This window comes from Meles meles, chromosome 2 (assembly GCF_922984935.1).
Source record: "Meles meles chromosome 2, mMelMel3.1 paternal haplotype, whole genome shotgun sequence".
In the NCBI taxonomy this organism is placed as follows: Eukaryota; Metazoa; Chordata; class Mammalia; order Carnivora; family Mustelidae; genus Meles; species Meles meles.
In genome coordinates, this window is record NC_060067.1 from 142237371 (window position 1) to 142264743 (window position 27373).

General features: G+C 34.9%; 1 protein-coding gene across 10 annotated transcripts in view; it reads right to left on the minus strand.

The window, feature by feature from the left end:
- ARFIP1 (ADP ribosylation factor interacting protein 1) overlaps nt 1-27373 on the minus strand; it is a 106665-nt gene that overhangs the window by 37266 nt on the left and 42026 nt on the right. For 7 of the 10 annotated variants that reach the window (XM_045994384.1, XM_045994404.1, XM_045994413.1 and 4 more), the window contains 4 exons: nt 19639-19747; nt 14518-14613; nt 12838-12950; nt 7292-7513 (listed from right to left, as the gene is read on the minus strand). In XM_045994384.1, the coding sequence (XP_045850340.1) occupies nt 7292-7513; nt 12838-12950; nt 14518-14613; nt 19639-19747 (540 nt within the window). Of the gene's footprint in view, nt 1-7291; nt 7514-12837; nt 12951-14424; nt 14614-19638; nt 19748-27373 lie in introns of those variants that run through there. The other 3 variants (XM_045994429.1, XM_045994421.1, XM_045994438.1) reach the window with 3 other exon arrangements.

A 27373-nucleotide genomic window follows, 5' to 3' on the forward strand; every position in this document is an offset into this window, starting at 1 on the left:
CCCTCCCAATCCCATCTTGTTTCATTTATTCTTCTCCTATCCCCCTAAGCCCCCATGTTGCATCTCCACGTCCTCATATCAGGGAGATCATATGATAGTTGTCTTTCTCCGATTGACTTATTTCACTAAGCATGATACCCTCTAGTTCCATCCACGTTGTCGCAAATGGTAAGATTTCATTTCTTCTGATGGCTGCATAGTATTCCATTGTGTATATATACCACATCTTCTTGATCCATTCATCTGTTGATGGACATCTAGGTTCTTTCCATAGTTTGGTTATTGTAGACATTGCTGCTATAAACATTCGGGTGCACGTGCCCCTTTGGATCACTACGTTTGTATCTTTAGGGTAAATACCCAGGAGTGCAATTGCTGGGTCATAGGGTAGTTCTATTTTCAACATTTTGAGGAACCTCCACGTTGTTTTCCAGAGTGGTTGCACCAGCTTGCATTCCCACCAACAGTGGAGGAGGGTTCCCCTTTCTCCGCATCCTTGCCAGCATCTGTCACTTCCTGACTTGTTAATTTTAGCCATTCTGACTTGTGTGAGGTGATATCTCATTGTGGTTTTGATTTGTATTTCCCTGATGCCAAGTGATGTGGAGCACTTTTTCATGTGTCTATTGGCCATCTGGATGTCTTCTTTGCAGAAATGTCTGTTCATGTCCTCTGCCCATTTCTTGATTGGATTGTTTGTTCTTTGGGTGTTGAGTTTGCTAAGTTCCTTATAGATTTTGGACACTAGCCCTTTATCTGGTATGTCGTTTGCAAATATCTTCTCCCATTCTGTCAGTTGTCTTTTGGTTTTGTTAACTGTTTCCTTTGCTGTGCAAAAGCTAAAAAAGCTTTTATTTTTTATAGTAAGGTACAAGATATATATTAAGTAAAAGATATAAAACAACTGGGACACTAGAAAGAAATGAATATACATATGTATATGCATTATAAGAAACACAAATAAATATGTTTTAGCATTGAAAATAAATAAAACATGATTCATAAACTTCATTTAGTTGATAAGTTGTTTGAGTATTTTCGGTTGGAGAGGGACGTTTCATACATTATAAACTGCCTTAGTAACTACAAATAAACTAAATACAAAGTAATCAAAGGGTTTATACATTAAGAATAGGGCTTTGGTTCTAATCTGCCTCTAAACAAGGAAGGCCAATACAATTCCTTAATCTTAATACTTGCTTCATTTATATAGAGGGAGAAAAGTCTCAAAACATTTTTTTTCTCTTTAGCTGCTCCTACCTCATTTACAACATTTACCAGATGTAAATGACCACTATTTCCCCTTAAATATATACAGTAGGAGCAAATAACAGAAACATCTGACTAGATTTAAAACATTCAGTTTTAGTACTATAAGTTATTACTTACTTAATAACAAGTAGGTTAATTTAAATACAGAGCAATAAGAAATTAGACTCACAGGTACTAACTGATAATTGACAATAATATGGGTTATGTGAACTTTTCTTATCTTGATGTAGATGTTACTTTCTAAATTGAGAAAAAACAATTTAATGAGGTAAAGTGCCATGCTTTAACAGAACTGGGAGTCAGAGGCATGTGATAAAATGGTAAAAATTTGAGGATTCAAAGAGTTTGGCAGTTCACATTTTGATTCTGCTACTGACTGGATTTATCAGTTTTGTTAAATTCTTTGTATGTCAATTTCTTAGTAATAATATGAAGATAATTCTCTTACAAGTTTGACAGGAAGTGTAATGAGATAACTTGCTTAAAGTTTCTGACAGATTATAGGCATTCAAAAAAGGTTCAGGAGATTTGCTTTTTTTCTTCTGCTGGATGCTGGTTTTTTCTCTAGAAAATGAAAGAACTGAACTAATGTTTAAAATTTTTTTCAACTCCCAATACCACAATCCCAAAACAGCTATCATAACCATCATATTTTATTCAGCACCTCTATGTGCCATACCTAGGCTGAGTATTGTCAATGAGTCTGTTAGTATGTCATAAGGTAGGAGGAAGTGGACACCAGCTCTTCATCACTGCGCTATCAAGTTTTTCTCAAAAAGAAATCAATAGGCAAGGAAGAGTTACTTTGCTGGCTTGTGTGATTGAGCCTGATGACCAACAGAAAGGAAACTGGACTGCTACAAGAATATATGTAGAATGTAGGCAACCTCTTGGGCATCTCCTAGTACTACTACCTTCACCATGACCTGTGATTAATGTCAGTGAAAAATGACCAACAACCCATTTCAGCCAGGACTACTAATTGCCTGGATGCTTCAGGAATAAACGTTTGTGTCACCCCACGAGGCAACGAACTGACAGGTTGAGGTGTTAGCTGAGAGCCAATACAATATGGAACGGGTAGTAGAAGAAGCTAAGACTCTATGACCATCTGTAGAAATGAAGACTATAATTGTTAGAATATTTCTTATTTTGTTATCAATATGTGTATGTATAAAGCAAATAACTTTGTTTTCTTCCCTCTCTTATCCCCTTATACAACATAAGATATACTATTAACTTTTACATCATAGTACTTAACTTACAGGATACCAAGGGAAAAAGTACAGGATACCAAGGGAAAAAGTAAATGTCACTCAAGGACTCTGCACCTGTTTCTGGGGAAATGGCTAGTCTGTCTTTAGTAGCATGCAGGACAGTCATGTCTTAGGTGAACCTAAGACTTCGCTATTGCCTTTATTTGGATGGAGATTAAGTATGGTTTAAGGATATGTGTATAAGTGCTGCTAAAAAGAGTAGACTGTGATGGTTAATTTTATGTGTCAACTTGATTAGACTAACGTGGCCAGTTGTTTGGTCAAATACCAATTTAGATGTTGCTATAAAGATACAGATTTTGTAGATATGATTAAAATTTGCAATGACAAACATTACAGATATGACTTAAAGTTGACTTGAAAGAGATTAACCTCCAGAATGTAAGATTTGAAGTTGATTTTAAAGAGATTATCCTCCAGAATGTGGGTGGACTTCATTCAATCAGCTGAAGACCTTCAGAGCAATTTTGACTGAGGTTTCTTAGAGAAGAATTCTTCCTTAACACTGGAACATTAGAAATCTGGCCTCGGTTTCTAGACTACTGACCTACCATTCATAGTTCAGGCTTGCCAAGTCCCACAACCGTGGGAGTCAATTCCTTAAAATAAGTGTGTGTGTATTATGTACATATCTCATATTGGTTTTGCTTCTCTGGAAAATCCTGATAAAAAATATCCATCCTATAAATACTGATTCCAAATTTCAAACAGTCTCCAACAGGTTCTAGCTTACCATTATTTTTATATTTATAAACACTGATGAGAATGTTCAATCCAATAAATTTTCTTTTTCTTACATTATTTATTTCCGTCAAATCACATCTGCATACACATTTGCCTTTGGCATTTATTCACTAACAAATTACATGAAGTATATTTTGGTGCGTAAGTCATCATAAAAGAAAACAGTATGTCTTTTCAGCAAAATATATTAGTCTAAATTCTTAGTGAAAAATGTTGCATGGGGGCACCTGGGTGGCTCAGCCGGTTAAGCATCTGACTCTTGATTTGGCTCAGGTCGTGATCTCAGGGTCATGGAATCAAACCCTGAGTCAGGCTCTGCAGTGAATATGGAGTCTGCTTGTTCCTCTCCCTCCGTCCCTCCCTTCACTTGTGTGTGCATGTGTGTACTCTCAAATAAATGAATACACAGAATCTTAAAAAAAAAAAAAGAAAAACGTTGCATGATGGGCTCATGTTTACTACTAGACAGACATGAGCTATGACTAACTAGCTAAAAATACCCGTGATGATTAATTTTATATGCCAACTTGACTAGGCCATGATGTCCAGATTTTGGTCAAACATTATTCTGGATATTTCAGTGTAGGTGTGTTTTTTTTTGAAGGAGATTAATATTTAAATCAGAGTGTAAGTAAAGCAGACTGCCCTCCACGATAGCAATGGGCCTCATCCAATCAACTGAATACCTTAACAGAACAAAGACTGAATTCCCTGGAGCAACAAGGCATTCTGCTAATAGACTGCCTTTGCACTTAAGCCGCAACTCTTGAGTCTCTCTAGTCTGCCAACCTATTTCACAGGTTTTACATGTACCAGGACTCTAAAATCCTATAAACCAATCTCTTAAAATACATCTCTCTGTATATCTACATATCCTGTTGGTTCTCTTTGTCTACAGAACTTAACTAATACGGCACCATATTTCTTTTTTGTCCTTAAAAATTCACTGACTCTTGAATTTAAGAAAATTCATCTAGGATATTGTCATCAGAAGACTCAGACTGGGATTTCACTTGTATTATCTATTTTGCCATTGTTGTTGAGTCAATGCTGCTGTCTCTCTGCAGTCATCTTCTGATTTTGTCTAATAACTATGAAATATCTTCTTCTGGTATTGTCTTCTCTTTGCCATTATATGGGCAAAAAAATGAAAAATTCTAAATTTTCAACTATGTTGCATAAACATTAAAAAAAAGACTACAAAGATATCTATTACATTATTTTTTAAGATAAGTTACTATCATCTTAGTAACTTTTAACATGGTTGGAAATAACATAAATAATGATGAAATAGTTCCCAAGATGATGAAACAGCAAACTGTTTTAAGATAATTAAGATCCCATACTGTGTCCTTGATTTACAATGGACCCATATGGCAGTTGCAAGATAAAAAGTTGTATTCTGGGGTACCTGGGTGGCTCAGTCAGTTAAGTGTCTGCCATTGGCTCAGGTCATGATCTGGGGTGCTGGTATCAAACCCTGTGTCCTGCTCCTTGCTCAGAGGGGGAGCCTGATTCTCCCTCTCCCTCTGCCCCCCTCCCACTCATGTTCTCTCACTCACTCTGCTCTCTCTCTCAAATAAATAAATTACCTTTTAAAAAAAGTTTTATTCTGTTAAAACAATTAATAATTTTTTTCATTGTAATGAAACTCATGAACTATCAATCCTTACAAAGGGTTAGAAATGATCAAATAAGAAACTCAAAAATTAAAACTGGGTCTAACAGACTTGAATACTGAGGATTAACCACCAGTTCTGTTAAAAAAAAAAAAAAAAAAGGATATGACATCTAGAAAAGCTAACAAAAGTACCTACTAGCTAATACTGAGCAATAAATGAGCTAATACATATATAAACCACTTAGAACGATATCTGGCATATAGTAAATCCCCAATGTGTATTAACTGTTATAATTAACAGGGTCTACTGAGAGTGGCATCACTGATAACACTGCTCTAACACTTCCCCAGACCCTATACTCTGGCTACCTCTTTCCATACTGTGGGGATTTTTCTCTCTAAAGATTCCACTAAAAGGGGTGCCTGGGTGGCTCAGTGGATTAAGCCTGCTTCCCTTCCTCTCTCTCTGCCTGCCTCTATGCCAACTTGTGTTCTCTCTGTCAAATGAATAAATAAAATCTTAAAAAAAAAAAAAAGATTCCACTTAAAGAGATAGGAAGAGATCATGGAGAAATACAGACAGGCCTGCTGTAGCTCCACCCCATGCACACGCACAGGCAAGCCCCACCCAGAGCCGCCCTCTCCTGGCTCACTGTCTGTGCCTGTCCTCGGCTATGAAAACAAAATAAATACGTGTATGTTTATATATATAAAACATAAATTGTACGTATATATGACTTTCAGCTCTACCTTTTTTTATTCATTTTATTTCAGGATTTTATTATTTGTCAAAGAGACAGAAAGCCAGAGTATGCACAAGCAGGGTGAGCAGCAGGCAGAAGGAGAAGCAGGCTCCCTGCTGAGCAAGGAGCCTGATGCAGGATTTGATCCCAGGACATGACCTGAGCCAGAAGGCATATGCTTAACTGACTGTGCCACCTAGGCATCTTGCTCTACCTTTTTTAAAAAAAAGATTTTATGTATTTATTTATTTGAGAGAGAGAGAACACATACGGGCACATACATGAGCAGGAAGAGGACCAGTGGGAGAGGATGAGGGACAAGCAGTCTCCCAGCTGAGAGCGCGGAGGACACCAGCTCAATACCAGGACTCTGATCAGGATCATGACCTAAGCTGAAAGCAAGAGTCTTAGGCTCAACCTACTGAGCTACCTAGGTGCCCCACAGCTCTACCTTTTATTCGTTTTGTGATCTTACGAATACTACCTAACCTTTCTTGGTTTGAGTTTCCTCATCTATAAAATAGGGTTAATATTTCTTGTAGTATTACAATATTACAACAAAATTACAATATTTCTTGTAGTATTATTAGGTAAATTACATGATACAATGACTATAAAGCTTGTTACACTGAATTTGTGGACAGCTGTTAAACTAATCGGCTTCCCAAATATTAGATTAATTCTTTTTGTCTATTTAGTGACTCAGTTAGAACTGAATCTAAGTATTCCTCACTATTATGAGATAAGATTGCCATCTCTAGCCAAACTTTCTTTTCCAAGATTCTAGATATTATCAAATAATTTAATGCTCTAAATTATCTAACTCTTCAAGTTAGAAAATCTGTAGGCAAGGGATTTAACCTTTTGGCTCCAGGTTAGGGGGGAAAAAAAGTGATCAAAGAAGTCACTTAAGGTAACATAAGAAATTCTTAGGAATGCTTTGCTGAATACTTCAGAGATATATGCAAAAAAAAATTGTATAATTATTCTAAAATTCTTAATTTTAATTTTAAAAAATTTGTAAAGATTTTATTTATTTATTTGACAGAGATCACTAGCAGGCAGAGAGGGAGGCAGAGAGAGGTGGGGGGAAGCAGGCTCCCTGTCGAGCAGAGAGCCCGAGCAGGGCTCGATCCCAGGACCCTGAGATCAGGACCTGAGCCGAAGGCAAAGGCTTAACCCACTGAGCCACCCAGGTGCCCCCCAAATTCTTAATTTTTAAAAACTCACAATTTATATTAATGATTTCAGTAAAAGATCATGAATCCAGTCAAGCAAAATCCAGTCTTACTATTTGCTCAAGACGCTTTGAGAATAGATAAGAGATTTTCAATAGGTACCTAAATTTGCTTTTTACCCAAACTCACATACACATAGCTATTTTTCCTAGACTAAGGCAGGCTGAGTACTTTCTTTTCCTTTCCTCTAACTAAGTTCCCTTCCCCTGAAATCTCTAGCTGACATCTCTAGTCATTTGGGCCTTCTTAAAAATTACATGAAATATTTTAAAAGAATACCAATTCCAAATTTATTAAGAGTTAAGCAAATCAGAAATGTAACAAGTTACATTTTAAAGAATACTATTGCCATTCTCCTCCTCCACACTTTCCAATAGTTACTTAAAATAATCTTACATGGAGTTCTAGTGACTTCAAACTCAGGTCAGCAAATGCATCTCCAAGTTGCCTTTGGGTATGCACCATCTGGAAAAGCTGGGTTGACAATGTCTGAGCCAGTCTTAAAATATTTTCATATTTTTTCTTGTTATCTCTTAATATATCAATCTGGGCTTCAAGTTCAAGGTCCACAGTTCTTGATCCACGGCCTAGCTTCTCAGAAATAATTTGTCGAGTGCACTAAAAGTGGAAAGATGCACTTTGTTTAGGAAGAAAAAAAAAGAACAAAAGAGAAAGGAATAATATAGCAATCCAAAGTACAAATGCTACAGCATTTGGCATATACCATTTTTGGCTTCAAATAAGTTACCCTTAAAAAACTGAAAACTGTCAGCCCACTAAGAAGTTCACCAAGATTCAAAATAAACTTACCAGACATACCCAATAACTATTACTAATCAGAGGAATTTTCAAGACTTAGCTAATTTATACTTATTGGTTGAGCTCCCTCACATAATCATATTTCAGGTTTATACTTGCGTAGATTATTTACAACAACAGAAATACTTGGCATTGATTTAAGAACACGAGAGGGCTGTTAATATAGGAATAATAAGCATATCAAAATTCTACTCTTCTGTTGTTTTCAAACGCTTTTTTCTTCCCTTCTATCTTCCTCTTAAATAGCTGTGTGTATGTGTGTGTGTGTAGGAGGAATGAAAGGAAGAAAGGAAGGAGAAAGAGGTCAGAGGAGGAGGTAGGAAGGGGGGGAGAGAGAAAAGGGAAGAAAGGAAGAGACAGAGGGAGGGAAGGAGGAAAGAAGAGAAAGAGGTAGAGATAAGAGATTCCTGAATTCTTTTACTTCTCTCCAGAAAGAATAGTATTAAATTATGTTATTCTGTCTTGCCCCAGAAATGATACAGGAAATTGTTAGCAATAAAAATTATAAGCAACTTCACTACTCAACAATATATTTTTAGAGTAACCAAATAGGGCATTAATATACTCTTCACCATTTAGAGTTAACAAAAATATTCTAAAGAAGTGATAAATATTGCAATTTTTTAAATTTGCAAATTTGCTCTTTTATCTTGTCTTTTACAGTTTTGGTTACAGAACTGACATCTATTCCAAAAATTAAAATAAGAGTGAAATAAAAGGTGAATTTCCTCTTCCTTCCTTTAATCCCACTAAATAAAACAAAACTACTATTAACAGTTTGATGGATAGTCTAGACTCTTCCTTAAACCTCTACACTCACAAATATAATATTTTGCAAGTAAAAATGAGACTGTGGTATGCTATACATACATCCCATAGGTCATTTTCCTATGACCAAATACCTTGAGATTTTTTTTCTTGTCAATACATATAAATCTATCTATCTATTTTTTTAAGTAATCTCTACATCCAACGTGAGGCTCAACCTTACAACCCAGAGATCAAGAGTTGCATGATCCACTGACAGAGCCAGCCAGATGCCCCTACTCTATTCTTCTCAAAAAAATTTTTAAGTGGCACCTGGGTGGCTCAGTTGGTTAAGTGTCTACCTTCTGCAGAGGTCATGATCCCAGGGTCCTGGGATTGACCCCCCCATCAGGCTCTCTGCTCAGGGGAGAGCCTGCTTCTCCCTCTCCCTCTGCTGCTTCCCCTGCTTGTGTTCTCTTTGTGTGTGTCTTCTCCTCTGTCAAAGAAATAAAAAATAAAATCTTAAAAAAATTTTTTTAATAATTTATTTTATTTTGGGTGTGAGAATTCCTGTGGATGACACTAAATAAGAAAATAAATAAGGGGCGCCTGGGTGGCTCAGTGGGTTAAAACCTCTGCCTCCAGCTTGGGTCATGATCCCAGGGTCCTGGGATCGAGCCCTGCATCAGGGTCTCTGCCTGGCGGGGAGCCTGCTTCCTCCTCTCTCTGTCTTTGCCTGCTTCTCTGCCCACTTGTGATTTCTGTCTGTCAAATAAATAAAATCTTAAGAAAAAAAAAAGAAAATAAATAAATTTTGGATTCAAAATTTATGAATAAAGTCAAGTCAATTAAAATAATATACAAAAATACTACTTACTTATACGTCAGACCCTAAACTTAAAATTGCTCCAATTATATATTTGGTTTAAAATCACTGCCTGTTTTTACAGCCAAAATTAACAACCAATAAAGAAGTGCTAAATAGTCTCTGTAAGGTAAAGCCTTTAAGTGACTGATGTATTACAAATAGCTCAAGCCACAAATACACTTAGTACCTTTAAATCTTAACAGGGACAAGATAGTAGAATTTAAAGAACAGTTAAGTGGATGAAAACCCTAGCTGCTCAAGTCAGAGCATTGGCCACTACACTCTATATTTTATGAATTGTTCGTGGGTGTAGTGGCTTGTAAATCAGGAATTGTTTATAGTTTTATACAGAGCACGTACCTCTTCTCAAGAGTAATACGAAGTGAATTTATTCTTTCAGTTAATACTTCTAAAATATAATTTAAAATCATCTACAAAAAGCATAGGTTTTTTTATGATAAAAGTGGCCTGAAACATGCTCATCAATCATCCCCCAAATTATTTAGTGCTTGTTAGAGAACAGAAACAGAGAGAGATTAAAGGCTGAAAACCATGCAGGAACCGAAATCCAAGAAAATGAAGATCAAAGTTGTAGCTAGAACCAAGTTGTTCAACAGTGAAACGGTAACAAGTACAGATCTACAGCAACCAAATCAAAATCTACACTTGGAAGATTATCCAAATGACAATGAATGTCCTATATAGTTCATAATTTGGAATGTTCAGCAGGGAGCCTGCTTCCTCCTCTTTCTCTGCCTGCCTCTCTGCCTACTTGTGATCTCTGTATGCCAAATAAATAAATAAAATCTTAAGAAAAAAATGAGCCAACTCAGATTACTGTAGAAGCAGCCAAGAAACAGGGAACAGATAATAAGTATATAGGAAAAAAAAGAGGGAACAAGGGAAACATGAACTAAGGGACACAAGAGGAAGGCTCAAATGAACAAAATCTTAAATTCTGTCATTTGTAATAGTAAGACTTGGTTCAGAAATAAGGCTGTATTTTTTTAAGGTGGTAGTTATTTTTATTCATTAATTATTTTTTAAAAGATTTTATTTATTTATTTGAGAGAGAGAAAGAAAAAATGAGAGGGGGAAGGGGTAGAGAAAAGGGAGAAGCAGACTCTCCACTGAGCAGGGAGCCTGACATGGGGCTCAATCCTACAACCCTGACCTGAGCTGAAGCAGACATTTAACTGACTGAGCCACCCAGGAGTCCCTAATTAATTATTTATTTTTATTTATCTATTTTTAAGATTTTTATTTATTTATTTGACAGAAATAAAGAGACATCGAGAGAGGAGATCAGACAGGGGGAGTGGGAGGGAGAGAAGCAGTCCTCCTGCAGAGCAGGGAGCCAAATGCAGGGCTCAATCCCAGGACCCTAGACCACTACCTGAGCGGAAGGCAGACACTTAATGACTGAGCCACCCAGGCAACCCACTAAATAATTTTTTAAAAAAATAATATCTACAGCCAACGTGGGGCTCGAACTCACAATTCCAAGATTAAGAGCCGCATGCTCTATAACTGAGACAACCAGGCACTGCTAAGGCCTGCATTCTTTAGGTTTCAATGTGTGATCACAGAATGTTACTAGTTAGAAGCAAATGTCATGAGTAAATGAACAAAGGAATGGTTGAATAAATACATTTAATAAATAAATGTATGAAGCTCAGTTTGGTATGAAAGACAAATATGTGAAATGAAAGGGAGCAAAAAGGAATTCCAAGTAGTAGGCAAATATAGTCTCATGAACAAAGTTACAGATGTATGAGAAAGAATAGTTTGTTTAGGATATCTCCGGATAATTTGGTATGGAACACTGGTGGGAAAGAGGAGTAACAGGGGAAAATGTTGGGAAGGTAGATGGGTCAGATCCATGCCATTCTAAGACAACAGAGGTCAACTGAACAGTTTCAAGCAAGAGCGAACCATGTTAGGCAGTGCAGAATACGCAGTCTAAGGGATTTTGTCAGGAAGCTATTTCAGTAATGTGAGAGTAACAAAGACACGGACAATGGCTGTGAAAGAGGAATGGAGAAAAAGGGGTAGAGTAAAATATTAAGGAGCCAGAGTCCACTTAATGATAATAGATATCTGCATCAATGAGAAGATGAAGTAGAAAGCTGGATATATGGGTGAACTGTTGTGATATGAGGGAATACAAAGGGAGAGACAATACATGGAATGAAAGAATCCAGATCCTTGATAACAAAAGGAGCAATAATCAAATACAATGTTCTGAATGAGAACAGTCTACACTGGCACAATTTTTTGACGACTACCATTAGCATTTCTCAGGGCTACAGTGGCATGAGGAAAATAATTTTGGGGAAGATTCATGAGCATGTTTCAGGGCACTTTTATCATGTTAAGAAAACCTGTACTTTTGTAGATGATTTCAGATATTCTGAAAGTATTAACGGAAAGAATAAATTTACTTCTGTATCACTCTTGAGAAGACACAGACATGTGCTCTGTATAAAAATATAGACTATTGCTGCGTTATAAACCACTACATCCACAAACAATTCACAAATGTAGACTGTTATGGCCAATGCTCTAACTTGAGTAGCTAGGGTTTTCACCCACTTCACTGTTCTTTAAACTTTTTTTTTTTTAAAGATTATTTATTTATCTGAGAGAGAGAGAGCATGCTTGTGACTGGGGGAGGGGCAGGGGGAGAAGGAGAGAGAGAATCTCAAGCAGACTGTACCTAGAGCTCAGAGCCTTGACGTGAGACTCTATCTCACCACCCCAAGATCATGACCTGAGCTGAAATCAAGAGATGGACACTTAAATGACTGAGCCACAGAGGCGCCCCAACTATTATTTCAATTCTGTTTTGTCCCTGTTAGGATTCAAAGGTCCTAAGTGGCTATGCGGCTTGAGCTATTTGTAATACATCAAAAATACTATGGCTTAAATAATTTATTTGTTTTACAGAGGCCATACAAAAGAATAGCCACTGAAGCACTGCAAGTGGCTGAAGCCACTTGTAAGTAAGCATTCATTACTCTGAAGCAATGCAACTAACAACATCAATAATTGTTGAAGTTTAACTCTCTGCAATGTGGTGCTGTCTGTACAGTTAATGCTTAATTATTACAATAAGATCAGAGAATTCCAACTCTGAAAAATGACTGTAACTCTGACATTCAGTTGCTATAAGGTATCAAGAAGAGGAGGCAGGGATAGATAAGTCTATAGCAGTTCTACAGGTAAACATATTCCAAGGTAATGTATTTCTTCTTCAATTACGTTCTATGAATTAATAAGCATTTCTGTAGCTTTTTTACTCTTTTGCTACTGACTTTTGAAACTACATTTATTCAAAGATCAATAAAACAAAATACTTCACTTTCTAATCGTATTTTTATAGTTAGATGGCATCATTCTCTCCTATATTTTCATATAATTGCAAATAATTTGCATAACATACAATTTCCATAATAATGAAAATTCTTAGAGCTAGTCAGGGCAGAAACATTAAAAAAATACAAACCTTATAGGTGTTTAGACTCCATTTTCTAACAAGCTCTAACTTTTCCATTGCAGGATTTTTAATTTCATCTGCTAAAATAACTGGTCCACTTTTGGTTTGTGTTCTCTGGCCACCTGCATGTCATAACAGAAGACAAAACACAAACTAGATAAAGACAAGTAGGGGAAAAAAAAAACAAAACATTGATGCTATTCAAATTAAACTACTTATGCACTTAAAAAGGTTTCCACAAAGTGAAGGACTAGAACTTTCTGGAATAATTGGGGACAATTTCCAAACACTTAAAAAATATTTCTGCCAATTAAACACAAATGCTTTGTGGTTTGTCTATCATCTTTAAAAAAAAAATGCTGCAACCAGCCTTCTCTTCTAAATAAGCTCTTCACTTCTAGAAAACAAAATTTCCACAATTAATCTTACAACCTAATGACCCTAAAAAAAACTGTGTCAGTAAAAATCTGGAAAGGTTATGTACTCTTCACAGTGATCTCCTTTCATCATATGATGTAGAACAGATCAACAAGAGGTTACTATAATTTTGGAGGATTTAAAAATATAATTCAAATTTCAAATAGTCATTAAAAATACCTTACCGCCAATATGAAAGGCTAGGCTAAAACAAGACCTACATTGTACCTCCTATTTTTTTTTTTCCAAGACCACCCACCCTCCTGCAAAAAGCCATAATTAATAAAGGCGTATAAAGCCCTGACAATGTATTGCTTCAACAATTAAGAAATTATGACATAAAAGCAACTTTATACCTATATTGTTTCTATAGTAAAATATTTTTCATAGAAGAAAATAGTTAAATGCTTATGATACTAATGACTTAGAGCAAAAACTTCATGATAATTTGAAAACAACATGAAATAAGGAGAAGAAAAAAAGTCCTAAAAAATGGTTTTTAAAGTCAGAGCAAAAATTTCTCTTCTCACTTACTCCTACAGTCATACCAGCCTTTGCCACAACTTTACCACAGCCTAAGATCAAGAATGGTTTATTAAAATCAAATACATTTAAGATTTATAAAATTGTCATAGAAACAAAATACAGAATGTTAACATTTCATATGTTAAGAAGAAATGTGTTGTTTAATTTTTTCCTGTTTTTATAGTTCAGCAATATTAAAGTATAGAGCAAATTCAATGCAAAGAAATACATTTTCCCCAAGTACTTTTCACTGGGCATAACTGGTAAATTACATATCATTTTGTTGCAATCTGCAAGCAATCTGTAAACTGTAGTTGAAAATGGGAAGGTACAACATTTTCCACTTGACCCATTCCAAATAATGAACAAGCCAACTGTTGAAGGCTCCTTTTTAACTGAAAACAAGAGAGCAGAGCTGCAAAGCTGAGAGGATCAAGTAAGTGACTCTACATTTTTCCAGAGTTGAGAAAGCGTGATGTAAAATGAATCCAATTTTACGTTTTTTAATCTCAAAGTGAATTAAACTTCACGTTTAAGATACATAGTAAATAACACTGAAAAGCCAGATAAATAGGTATGCCTAGAAAGATTATTTCCGTTATTGTTAAAAAAAAGAAAGAAGCAGTCACCAAGAAAAGGCAGAATTACACACACCTATGAATATAAGGCAAGAGATTACGAAACTGAGTGAATTAGTTTAGTTTCAGAAGTAGCGAGAGGGTTTTATCCAATCAGTGCAGTGAATACCTGCAGGAACAATTAAATCACTTCCTTGTTGAGCCAGTCGACTAGCTGCAACCCTGCTAGGAGACATAACAGATGGCAATGGTGGTGCCGGGGAACCTGGAAAGGGTAGACATTTAACTGTGAAAATCCTCTTTTTTCTCTACATACCACACATTTCGAATCTCGGTTTACTGACAATGCCCTTAAAATATTTTAAAAATTGGGTTAAAAACTGGAATTAATATATTTGCTTTCTTGCAGGAAGGGACTAAAAATAAATGGATGCGACCAGGTGGAGAACAAAACACGTGTAACTATAAGAAGAAACTTGGTAAGGTCACGTCTAAACACGACTTTACCTGGACTCTGCTATTTCCAAATGGATGAACAGAATGTGATTAAAGTTCCATAGCTGAACGATTTAAAGTTTAAGTAAATATTTTATAACCTGCTACTCCTACATTCAAAGGAAAGCTCTTTAAGTAGATAAACAAAGGTATGTAATAATGCATCAAGCTTAGAATTCACAAACTGTGAACTAGTCACAATGTTCACAGGAATTGTAGTCCAAAACTTTTCATCATAAAGGCAACAGCACAAAGTGTAGATCACTGCAGGGGACCTATAACAGGAATTTCCCGGGAGCTCATTAAAAATGCAAAAACTCAGGTCCGGTTCTAGACCTATTGAATTAGAATCTGCATTTTCACAAGATGCTTTGGTGATTTGTATGTATTCTGAAGTCTGAGAAGTGATGATGTAGAGTGCAACAGCATATTCTACTTAATCGTATGAATGAAGGTTTTAAAACATAGTTGGGACACTGCATAAGATCTACTGATCATCCAGGGGTATCTGTAGGTTTTTGTTTATATTTTTTACAGTTTTACCTTTTTTATTCAACTGTTTTTATTTATTAAACAAAAAAATCTGTATACATTTCAGGTGTACAGTGGGATGTTTTCATGTATGTATACAAACTAATATATCCATCACTTCTTTTGGTTATTTTTCCGTGGATATTTGAGATCTATTCTATTAGCAAATTTCAAGTATACAATACAGTATTTATTAACTATAGACACCATGCAGTACATTAGGCATTTGTGGTTTTTAAAAGGCCACTCAAGATTATTCTAAAACTCAACTAAGTTTGAGAATCATAGGAAAAAACAATTTTTGAATGAAAAGCAATTGAATCTTAAATTCTTAACTCTGCATTTGAAATTCTGGCTCTATGTGCCACATAGTGTCAGGAATATCCTAGCAAATTAACTAACATCCCTGAGGCTTAGTTATCTACAAAGTGAGAAAACTGACTATCCAACATTGTTCTAATGTCTGGCATTAAACCAAAGAAAGCCATATAACTTCAATTGCTTTCTTTATTTTAAATTCTGAAGTCTGTACACCTTTAACGGAATGATAATTAAAAGTTGAAAAACTTGGGGCGCCTGGGTGGCTCAGTGGGTTAAGCCGCTGCCTTCGGCTCTCTATCTACTTGTGATCTCTCTCTGTCAAATAAATAAAATATTTAAAAAAAAAAAAGTTGAAAAACTCAATATCCTTCCACATTTAGCTGAGAATATTTTCAAGTCTGTAAGATACTTTTATTTCAACTACACTCTCTCCCAGTTCCCTAGAAATCATATAATGAATCAAATTTATAATTTAAATGTTCTAATAGGATAGAAATCAAGATCAAATATCTTTACTTAGAATTCATAATAACTGGTTATAGCTCAGATATACTCAGTTCTGATGGAGAAATAATCATCAGTTTTAGTAATATGAAAACCTTAATTTGAACTAGACCTAACATTAAAATCCAAACATACAAAAGACCTAAATAGACTGGCACTACCTTTCAAAGTGAGAGATATTTATCTCTTTAAATCTGTTGAATTTAAAACTAGAAGAGATGACCGAAATCAACTAAGTCTGACTTAAACTATAGGAGAAATAAAACCCAGAGGGGTTAAAACAGCTTATTCAGAGACTCAGATGCTCTGAATTCACACCCTAAAATCTCCATTATTAAATTCAACACAGAAAATACCAACCATAAGTTACTTATTGCGTTAGAAAGCATTTTAATAGGTTATCCAATCTAATCACCACTTAAAACAAAGATTATCACTACTATCCATGGCAAAAGGGTTTCTGTTATATAGGCAAATATTTAAAAAAAATACTATAATTCCACTTTTTGATGATCCCAGGAACAAAGTTCTGTTATTCTACTAATTATTGTTTATTAATCCCGCATAAGGAATAATCCCATGACACAGAAGGAGATGTGTACAATATATGTAACAAATGATACAGAATTTTCCAAACTAAAACAGCAAAACACATGGTGTCCTGGTAACTCGGTACTTCAGTTTTTTCCTTTTCCTTTCATGGTAATTACCATTTCTCTGTATCTTAAACCCTTTAAACCACTAATGTAGGCTAAATTAGTTACTAAAATCATTCACTAAATCATTCAATAAAAAATAATTCTTAACAATCTAAAATCTTCCAGCCAGGAGAGTGGGATGTCATTATTTGGGGAAAGCAGGTAGGGTCTCAACATTTACCTGTTTGTTATTACTAAAAAACAAAAACAAAAACAAAAACAAAAATCTAAAATCTTGCTTATTGACTAAATTTGAGGAATTAGTTCCATTTCACTTTAGTAATTTAGGAATAATTTAAGAATTTAGGAATATGAATATACGTAGGTAATGATCAATATCCCACTAAAACAAAACTCAGATATCAAGTATACTTCACTCTAATGAGCTTTGATTTATTCATGATTTCCACTATATGGAAGTAGTAGATTCTAGTATATGGAATTAGTAGATTTTGATATTTGTTGTTGGTAGGCCAAACTTAAGTATAAGTTCTCCTAAATATGTTCTAGAGATGGAAAAGTAAAAAGTAATATTTTTTGAAGCAACTGTTTAAGTAATAAAATCATTATTAAGGTATTATTCAGTTATTTTTCCAGAGAGCTAAAACAGCCCCAACTCCTTTAACTTTTTTCATGAGACCAACTTCATAAATTTTAATCATATGCTTTTTCTCATGTTCATTCTAATTTATCTGTAAATGCTTTAAAACAAAGACACTTAAAACAAGTACAACCTTCTGAAAAAAAAAAAAAACAACCAAAAACTACACCTTTCTAATAAATAATTAATCTGCGTAAGGCAGAATGGTTTTTTTAATATACTGATCAACAATGTAGCTTATGTTAAAAAAATTATATAAAGCCAATTCAAAGAGACATAAATTACTCATGAAACATATTTTTTATTCCACTTTGAAGGACTAGGCTATATCAATAAGCAAGTGAAACTGATCAGCATTTCCATGCTTATACTAATGGTCAATTGATTTCAATCATTGTATACTACTACTCTACTTACGAGGAAAAAGATTAAACCAAATGTCAGTTAAATAATCATTGAGAATACTTAAAACATCTTAATAGTAAAAGCATTTTTTACATTCTCCATTGACATTTAAATTTGGAAATTGGTGACTGATCCAAAAATGGTGTCATATTATGCACGCCTTTTATCCTTTAAGCACTCATAATTTAAGGCACTTTCAAAATCAAAGTTATCCCCAAGAGAAGATATGCTAGCCAGAATGCTACATAATGATTAATGAGATATTGACACATAAGCTACCTTTCTGTGGTTTTATTTTTCTGAACCTAAGAATGAAAAGGGGGGAAAAAATGATGTCACTAGATAGCCCACTCATTTTACAGCCTAAAGCAGAGGTTGTTATTCTGGATTATCCTAAATGCTTATTTGTAGGGCCAATTTAGGAAAAAATATATTTCAAAATATAAGTTGTTCTGAATCAAGTATTGACTATTAGTATAATAAAAATAAAGACTACTATTATCTACAAGAGGGCTAAGGATTGCAAAGCCACAGGTTTTTTTTTCATTTTATGAAATTATAATGAAGTGTTAAAATTAATATCAAACATCAAATATAACTACTATTTTAACTATAGCTAAAGAAAGAAAACAATTCATTTTTTATATCCAAATGTTTACATGGTTTTACTTCCACTCACATGAAAATGAAAAAACACTTGAAAAAGGTTATTATATGCAAGAGTATTAAAAAGGACACAACTTTTCCTTACATTAAAGATAGAACTATATATGAAATGTGTGCAGAAAAGAGTTAACTTAGCAGGTCTGTTTATCTTTAAAGAAACCATCTTACACAACTGACCCTTGGTTGGCATCTGGAAACTTAAATTTTGGGAAGAGTCCCTCCATTCCTAGAGTGGTAAGACTGGTTCAATCCTCCTAAACTGTTTATACAAACAATGTGGTTTATCCTAAATGCTGTTTTCCTTTGGGGAGTCTGGAATGTTGGTACATGCTAGGCAGAGGTTGCCTACACAAGCAATCTGCAATAAAGACCCTGGGCACTGAGGCTCTAACAAGCTTCCCTGGTTCACAATAGTTCATGGCATATTGTCACAGTTGTTGGGGGAATTAAGCATAATCAATGACTGCTTTCTAATGTCCTATGGGAGAAGACCCTTGCAAGTTATGCCTAGTTTTGCCAGACGGCCTCAGGCATCCTTGGCCCTTGCTAATTGTGTTTGCTATACTTTCCCTGTAATAATCATCGTCATAAATATGACTATATATTGAGTCCTGTGAGTACTCTCAACAAATTACTGAATCTGAGGGTGGTTTTGGGAGGCCTCTTACATGGAACGTCTAATAGGAAAAATAAAAGTTATTTTTCTAATTGCTTTGAAATAGGAAATATGTATATAAAATAAAACTGACTTAATAGTTATAAATTTTGTAGTTAAAAGCTAAAATAATTTAAATCTGCATTTTTATATAATTTTTCAGTTTTTACTTTAGTATTTTAAAACCAATTCTTTAATCATCAGTGAAATAATGCACATTGATCTATTTATATAAAGAAGACTCCTAAAACAATTCTTAAATGATTTAAATTGAAGAGAAAAAATTATGCTTATAAAATCAGTGTTTTATCACAGAATCAAAGGACTTTATTATGCTTTATTAATAAAGGTAGCTTTTGATGTACTTCTCCCATCCTCCACCCCAGCCAAATTTAAGAATGTATGGGCTCTTACCTTGAAATGCTCCTGCTTCAATAACCCCCTCTTTGGTACTGTCAAAGCCATGAGATGTAATTTGGGTTTCTGAGAGACCAAGTCCAGCTGGTAATGAACGCTTCAAATCCTTGGCAACATTTGAATAAAAGAGAAAATCTTCATAAAAAATCTCACACCACAGGGCAGTCAGCATAAGGGTGTCCTTTAACTCACACCTTAAACTATTTTTTCCCTACTATGTAGAGAACGCTGTTGTGGCATTCTATAATGATGTATAACCAGCAGCAAACTCAGCAAGATCTGCTGTCAAATACAAAATACTTCCATTATTCTAAAACTAAGCAGCAGGCAGATACCAAAATTCAATTTTCAAATTCCCAAGCTACCAATACATCAGAAAAATAATTTTAAAGAACAGAATTAAGATGACTAAAACGTCTGTCTATTATGTAAAAACTGATGTCTAATACAATCATGATGAGCCTGGCTAATGGTCAGTATAAATGAATCATTCACTTGCAGTATTAATTTTCCTTTGATTTCAAGGTTAGTTAGGTAAGCAAGGCTTCTTGGATTTCAATCAGGGCGAGGTAAAGGAAATTTTCTGCTATTTAAATTTATGTTAAACACTGATATTAGTCGACCCAACTGCAAATTAGTTTCTAACTGGAACTTAGCTGTAATAAATATAAAAAATAAATAATAAAATAAATAAATATCCACATTCTGTTTTAATAGTTAAAAAAATAGAATGCTAAGAAACACAGATTTCCAAAAGTCCTTTTTTCCTCTGGCTTGGATATGAGGAATTACCCAATTTTCGTAATCAGAGTCTATGAATGGATGCCACTGGTTTCCCACAATAGTGATAAATGATGCACTAAAACAAAAATATGTCTTTGAAATCCTTTAATATGGTAATATTAAAGAATATAAAGAACTGTGCATAATGTACAGTTATAATATGAAAACTCAGGACTAACATTTTAAATTTTCTAACTGACAGTCTAAATTTTTAAAAAAGATTTTATTATTTATTTATTTGAGAGAGAAAAAGAGAAAGGGAGGAGAGGGAGAAAGAGAGAGAATCTTAAGCAGACTCTGTGTGGAGCTGGACAGAGGGCTCCATCTCACCAGGGTGAGATCATGACCTGAGCTGAAAACAAGAGTTGGACACTTGACTGAACCACCCAGGCTCCCTAGCGAAGTCTAAATTTAGCAGATACATAACTGGCAAGTGCTGGGAAGGGTTTTTCTTGAGAAACTCATTTTGCCTAGGCAATTCTTTGATTGGTATGATAGGCCCTGAATTAGTAACTAATGAAGTCAATTCTCATCTTATCAAACAGCGTTTGACTTACCAAATTTATCACTTATCAAACAGTATTTGACATAGGTAATTAACTGTTCTCTCCCTGTTGTACTTTCAACCCCCCAGCTAACTTCAGACATTCCTGACTTTCCTTTTACAGTATCTGTTATGTTCCACTGTCTCTTTTGCTGATTCCTCCTCATCTCCCCAACCTCCAAATTCTGGAGTGCCCCAGAGTTCAGTCAGAGGACTTTTTCTCCTATAGCCACTTCTTGGGTGATCTAATTGATTCTTCTGGCTTTAAAAACCATCTATACCTTGACAACTTCCAAATTTAGGTGTCTTACCTGGGCCTCTCTTTAACTCCAATATATCCAATTACATACTTGCTATTTCGACTTGGAAATTAAATATGCATCTCAAACTTAATGTGTCCAAACTGACTGATTCCACAGTAAATCCCCAACCCCCAACAGACAAAATAGTATCACCTACATTTTCACTCCTTTCAGTTAACAGCATCTCTACTACCAAAATCTTAGCCCAAATCTTTGATTCTCTCTTATATCCACATCTAAACCATTAGCAAACACTATCAGATCTACTCTCAAAATATATCCAGGATCGAACCAATTCTTCCCACTTCCACTGCTACCACTCTCATCTAAGCAAGCATCATATTTTAACTGGATTACTTCAACGGCCTTTTAATTGGTCTCCCTGCTTCTATCCAAGACACACACCACTAAATCCACACATCAACCAAAATTACCCCACATGCAAAAACTCTCCAATAGCCTCCCATCTCATTTGAAAAAAACCCAGATTGTTAAATGCTCTCTACGCATTACATGATTTGACTTCATCTCCTACCAGCCTCAGCCTTAGCTGCCGCACAGTTATGTCAAAAAACAATAAACCTATCTTTGTTTCAGAGCCTTGTACTTCCTCTTCCACACCCCCTCACCCTGAATGCTTTCTTACCAGACATCTACAGGACTTGCTTCTCTAGTGAGAAAAGCTTTCCCCCAACAACATATAAAACAGCTCTCAGAGAACCTGGGTGGCTCAGTCAGTTAAGCGGCCAACTCTTGATTTCAGCTCAGATCATGGTCACAGGGTCATGGGCTTGAGCCCTGTGTTGGGTTCCACGCTCAGCAGAGTCTGCTTGAAATTCTCTCCATCTGCTCCCCCCCCCCAAAGAAATCAATCTTAAAAAAAAGAATAGTAAATAAAATAAAATAAAATAGCAACTCTCACAACCTTACACTGGAACTCTCTATTCTGCTCCCTATGGGAAGTTTTATACTTCCCGTAGTAGGCGTCACTCAATATTTGTATTTATTTTTATCTCTTCTCTCTGTATACTGTAAGCTTCATGAAAGCGGGGATGTTGCTTATTTTGTTTACTGCTATATGTTTAGCACCTGAAATAGTGCCTGAGATACAGACATTCACTAAATATTTGTCGAATGAATCAATGAATTTGTTGAAAGGACTTGTGATTCAAAACCATATAGATTAAGAAGCTGCTACAGCAATAGGTTTATTTTTTAATTTAATTAGTATTTGCTGACTCTAGCTGTATGCTAGACCTTCTAGGCAAAGAAAAAGCTTAAGGTACAGTCCTTGCCTCATCAGAGAGACAAAATACACAAATATTAATATAAAAGTTAAACTTGTTGCCAAAGTAAACACAAGAGGTATCAGAAGAATTCAGAAGAGGGACTAATCTATGAGGGCCAAATAGGAAAAGAGAAAGTACTGCTTGAGCTCTGGAACATAAAGGATTTATTTATTTTTTTAAAAAATTTATTCAATGTCCCAACATTTAATGAACACCAATAACAGCCCCTGCTCTAGCTAGAGATAGAGCAGTGTAGAACAGTCTCTGCCCAAATTAGACTCACATGGGAGAAGGAAGATAAGGAGCCTGATAAACAAATAAATGTATGTCAATAAAAAGTGCTGTAAGTAACAAGTAGTAAGTTAAGTTTATTTTTTTTTAAGACAGGGTAAGAGAGATACAGAATGAAGGGCAACAAATGCTACTTTGGGTGAGCAGATTCCTGGAAGCAGTTCAGGAGTGAGCCATGTGAGCTTTAAGACACAATTCCCTTATCAAATGTATGATCTGCAAATATTTTTTTCCCATTCTGTTAGTTGCCTTTTAATTTTCTTCATGGTGTTGTTTGAAGCACAAAAGTTTTAAATTTTGATTAAGTCCAATTTATCTATTTTTTTCTTTTGTTGCTTATGTTTTTGGTGTTGTATCTAAGAAACTGAAGTGCTTAATCCAAAGTCATGAAGATTTATATCTGTTTTTATTCTAAGAATTTTATAGCTGTAGTTCTTATATTTAAATCTTTGATTCATTTTAATTTTTTTAAGAGTTTATTTTTAAGTTATCTCTTCACCCAACGTGGGGTTCAAACTCACAATTCTAAGATTCAGAGTTGCATGATCCACTGACCAAGCCAGCGAGGCGCTCATTCAATTAATTTTTGAGTATGGTGTGAGGTCTGTATTCAACTTCATTATTTGCATACGGATATCCAGTTGTCCCAACACCATTTCTTAAAGACTATCCTTTCCTCATTGAAAACTTTTGCCACCCTTCGTGAAATTCAACTGAACACAAATGTAAGGGTCTATTTCTGAGCTCTCAATTCTGCTCCACTGGCCTGTATCTTCCTTATGTGAGTACCATACTGTTTGATTAATGTAGCTTTGTAGTAAGTTCTAAAATCAGTGGGCCCTAAGACTGTTTATCTTTTTCAAGACTTTTTCTGGATCTCTTGGTTTTACATATGACCAGTTTGTCGATTTCTACAAAAAAACAGGATTTGATAGAAATTATGTTGAATATGACCAATTTGGTGAGCACTGGCACTTTAATGAGTTAAGTCTTCTGATCCATAAACATGAGATGTCTTTCCACTTAACTGAGATCTTTAGCTTTTTTCAACAGTGTTCTATAGCTTTCAGTATACAAGTCTTGCACATATTTCTGAGTACTGAAATTTTCTTCTTAATTTTTCTTTTGCATTATTTATTCCTTAAGAATAAATTGGGTTTTTCAATAATGCTCTTGTATCTCACAACTTTGCTGAACTTACTGGTTCTAATAATTTGTGTGTGAGTATATGTGCGTGTATTCCTTAGGAGTGTCTATATACAAGACCACATTGTTTGTAAACAAATAGTTTGATCTCTTCCTTCCCAATCTTGATGCCTTTCATTTCTATTGTTATTCTCTGTATCTTATACATTTTGTGTCAATACTCTTTTATATCTAATATTTAATAAAAACATTAAGAAATAGTGGTTAAAAATTATGCATACTCAGCATCCAGAGTTTTTCATTAGCAAAACCAAAAGAAACTGCTATATAAACCAATGAAGGTGACAGGTCTACCTCCAAATAGAAAACCAATTAACATTAACTTTACCAAGGACATCTCTTTGAATTGGCCTTAAAAAGGGTACCTATTCTAATATATTATCCAAGCAAAGTTATAACAAATTTTTTCTTAATTTTAAAAGTCTTATTGCTAATCATTATGGGGACAAACAAAAAAACCCATAAAATAACAGCAAAAAAACACAATAATAAATACAAGTCAGCTGCAAACCTTTATTCTTGCTTTCTTCATCCTAATTAGAATTCCCTATGGAATTATCTTTTGAATTTATTATGGCATATTTTAAAGATGTTTATCAATAGCAAAAACTCTTAAATCACTTTTTAAAGACTGTCATAGTCTCATCAAGAACCAATTATTGCTAGAAACATGAAAAATCTGGAAAGGTAATTCAGAGCGACTTTATTGGAATACCAGCTTTCCTAGTTAGTGGCTATGTGAATCCTAGACAAGTACTTAAAAAGTTTCTTAGTCCCTGTTTGCTCAGCTGTAAAAAGAGGCTAAAAATTACCTCAGAGTTCTTTGAAATTTGTGAAAATCAGGTGAGATAATTAATATAGATAAAGCACTCCACAGTTAATGTGAGGCATCCCTCTCTCTTACTACAATCATCATTACAACCAATTAATGTTATTGCTAATAATTTCAGTGAAAAACATTTCCTGAACACTTACAATGTGCTAGGAATTGTTCTAAGTACTTTAATGTACAGGCAGTCCTCACTTTGCATTACAGTGTAGGACTATAAAAATGATCAAGCAAGCTGAAACTGTGCAAAATGATTTATGGAAAATATTGATTATTCCACAACCTTCAAAAATTCGTCACAATGTTAAAGCTCCTTCCTTTTTTATGTTAATCAGTGAGCCTTCACGAAGTTCTTCTGGATCAAATCTCGAATCTCTCCAGCAATGGCAGTGTCAATCATCCCTACAGTTGGCTATTTCTTCCAAAACTCCATCTAGGTTTGACTGATTTTCACTTTTTTCAGTGTTATTATTTTTCATTTCTTTGATATACTTCCATCTTTATTCACCCATTCCCTTCTGATCATCCACATCTGGAAAATGTCACATGGATTTATGATGAGACAAGAAAGTAATTCTACCACATGGTTTGCTGTTTGTATGAACCGAGTAACAGATACACAGAGACCAATCACCAAGACTTTGAAAGAAGTGACATGATTAGTCGATAATCATGATTCACCTCTGTTATTCACATAATGATTTATGGACTCTAGTGCTAGCAGTGAAGAGTGTCCTTTATCTAATTATAGTTAATATACCAGGGAGACTTAAATCTGAGCTGTGTTGTTGGGAGACTGGCATCATTTAATTAAAATGTGGTAAATGAAAATCTATATAAAAAAAGAACTGCTTATACAGTCTCTGTTTCATCTTGATAATAATGCTAAGTGGTACTATCACTACTGTTGTACACATGAAAAAACTGGTACACAAAAATGTGTCATTTAGTTACTAACTAGTAATATAGTTAGGCTAGGCTTTAAGAAACAATATTAACTGTAATGTATAGTAAATGTAAATAACTAGAAGCAGTTTATTTGAGACTTAGAATTTATTTTAGCTCCTATGTTTTCTAAAAGATATAAAAAAGTGCCTTTTAAAAATCATTATTTCAGAATCTGCTGAAGTTTAAACACTAAAGCAAATACACTCTCAACTTGTAATTTCATAAGAGTACAAAAAAATTGTTTCATTCCTTTTTACTTATTTCCTAATGTCACTTAAAACTTCTTGTCACAGGACAAAATCCTTTTCATCTGAATTTAGAATTGAAAAGAAAAATCATTACACTCAGATTTATTTCCTATGTTTTTTTAAGATTTTATTTATTTATTTGACAGACAGAGATCACAAATAGGCAGAGAGGCAGGCAGAGAAAGAGGGGGAAGCAGGCTCCCTGCTGAGCAGAGAGCCCAATGTGGGGCTCGATCCCAGCACCCTGGGATCATGACCTGAGCCGAAGGCGGAGGCTTTAACCCACTGAGCCACCCAGGCGCCCCTTAATTCCTATTTTTAAACCAAATCTCTGAGTCTGTTCATTTCATGGAATAAATGATCTTTGCCTTTCCAGTTTATTTTTTAATATACTAAATCAGTAGTTTCTAGTCTTAAATATTAATGATCCTTTTATTCATATTTACATTAAAACCAGACAATCTTTTCTCTCTGAAAGACAAATATACCACTTACAAAATAAATACTGTCAAACTACCAAGACATTTTTCATACTTTTCAAGTTTGGTCATTAAGGTCAACCTATTTTTGGAATGGTTTCCTTGAATGCTGCCTTGCTCAAAGTCTTGATAACTTTTTGGCTCTAAGAAAATAAGTATTAAAGACACTCTTCAAAATGTGAGAATAAAAAAGCACACAGCGGGGGTGGGGGTGGCTCAGTGGATCAGTTGGTTAAGCATCTGCCTTCGGGTCCTAGGATTGAGTCCCACATCAGGCTCCTATCTCAGCAGGAAGGCTGTTTCTCCCACTCCCTCTGCCTACTGCTCTCCCTACTTGTGCTCTGTCAAATAAATAAATAAATTCTTAAAAAAAAAAAAAAAGCACATGAAAACAAAATAAAAATGGCATACAGGTTCAGGGCAGTTATGTTTGCTGTGTTCTTGGAACTTCTCTGGAAAGAACATTACTCATTTGAATCATCTGTCCTGTCACAAAGCATGGTGTAAATTCCCAGAAAAGAGATACAGCAGGAGTGGTTGGTAAGAAGTTACACAGTAAACATGATAGATATCTCTGATTATCTAAGTTTTCAAGAAGTTACAGGGATGCCTTCCGTCTTCTCATGCATGGCCTCTGGAAGACACGACTAGTTTTCCGAGGATATTACATCTCACTCAGACCCCTCCCAATTATCTCCTAGGCATCTTTTACTCAACAAACAAAAGTTCTTCCAGAAAAAAAACCTTTATGTAAAACAGCTGTGAAATCTGACAAGCACTAAGGCCTTTCTATGTCTAAACCATCACTAACAG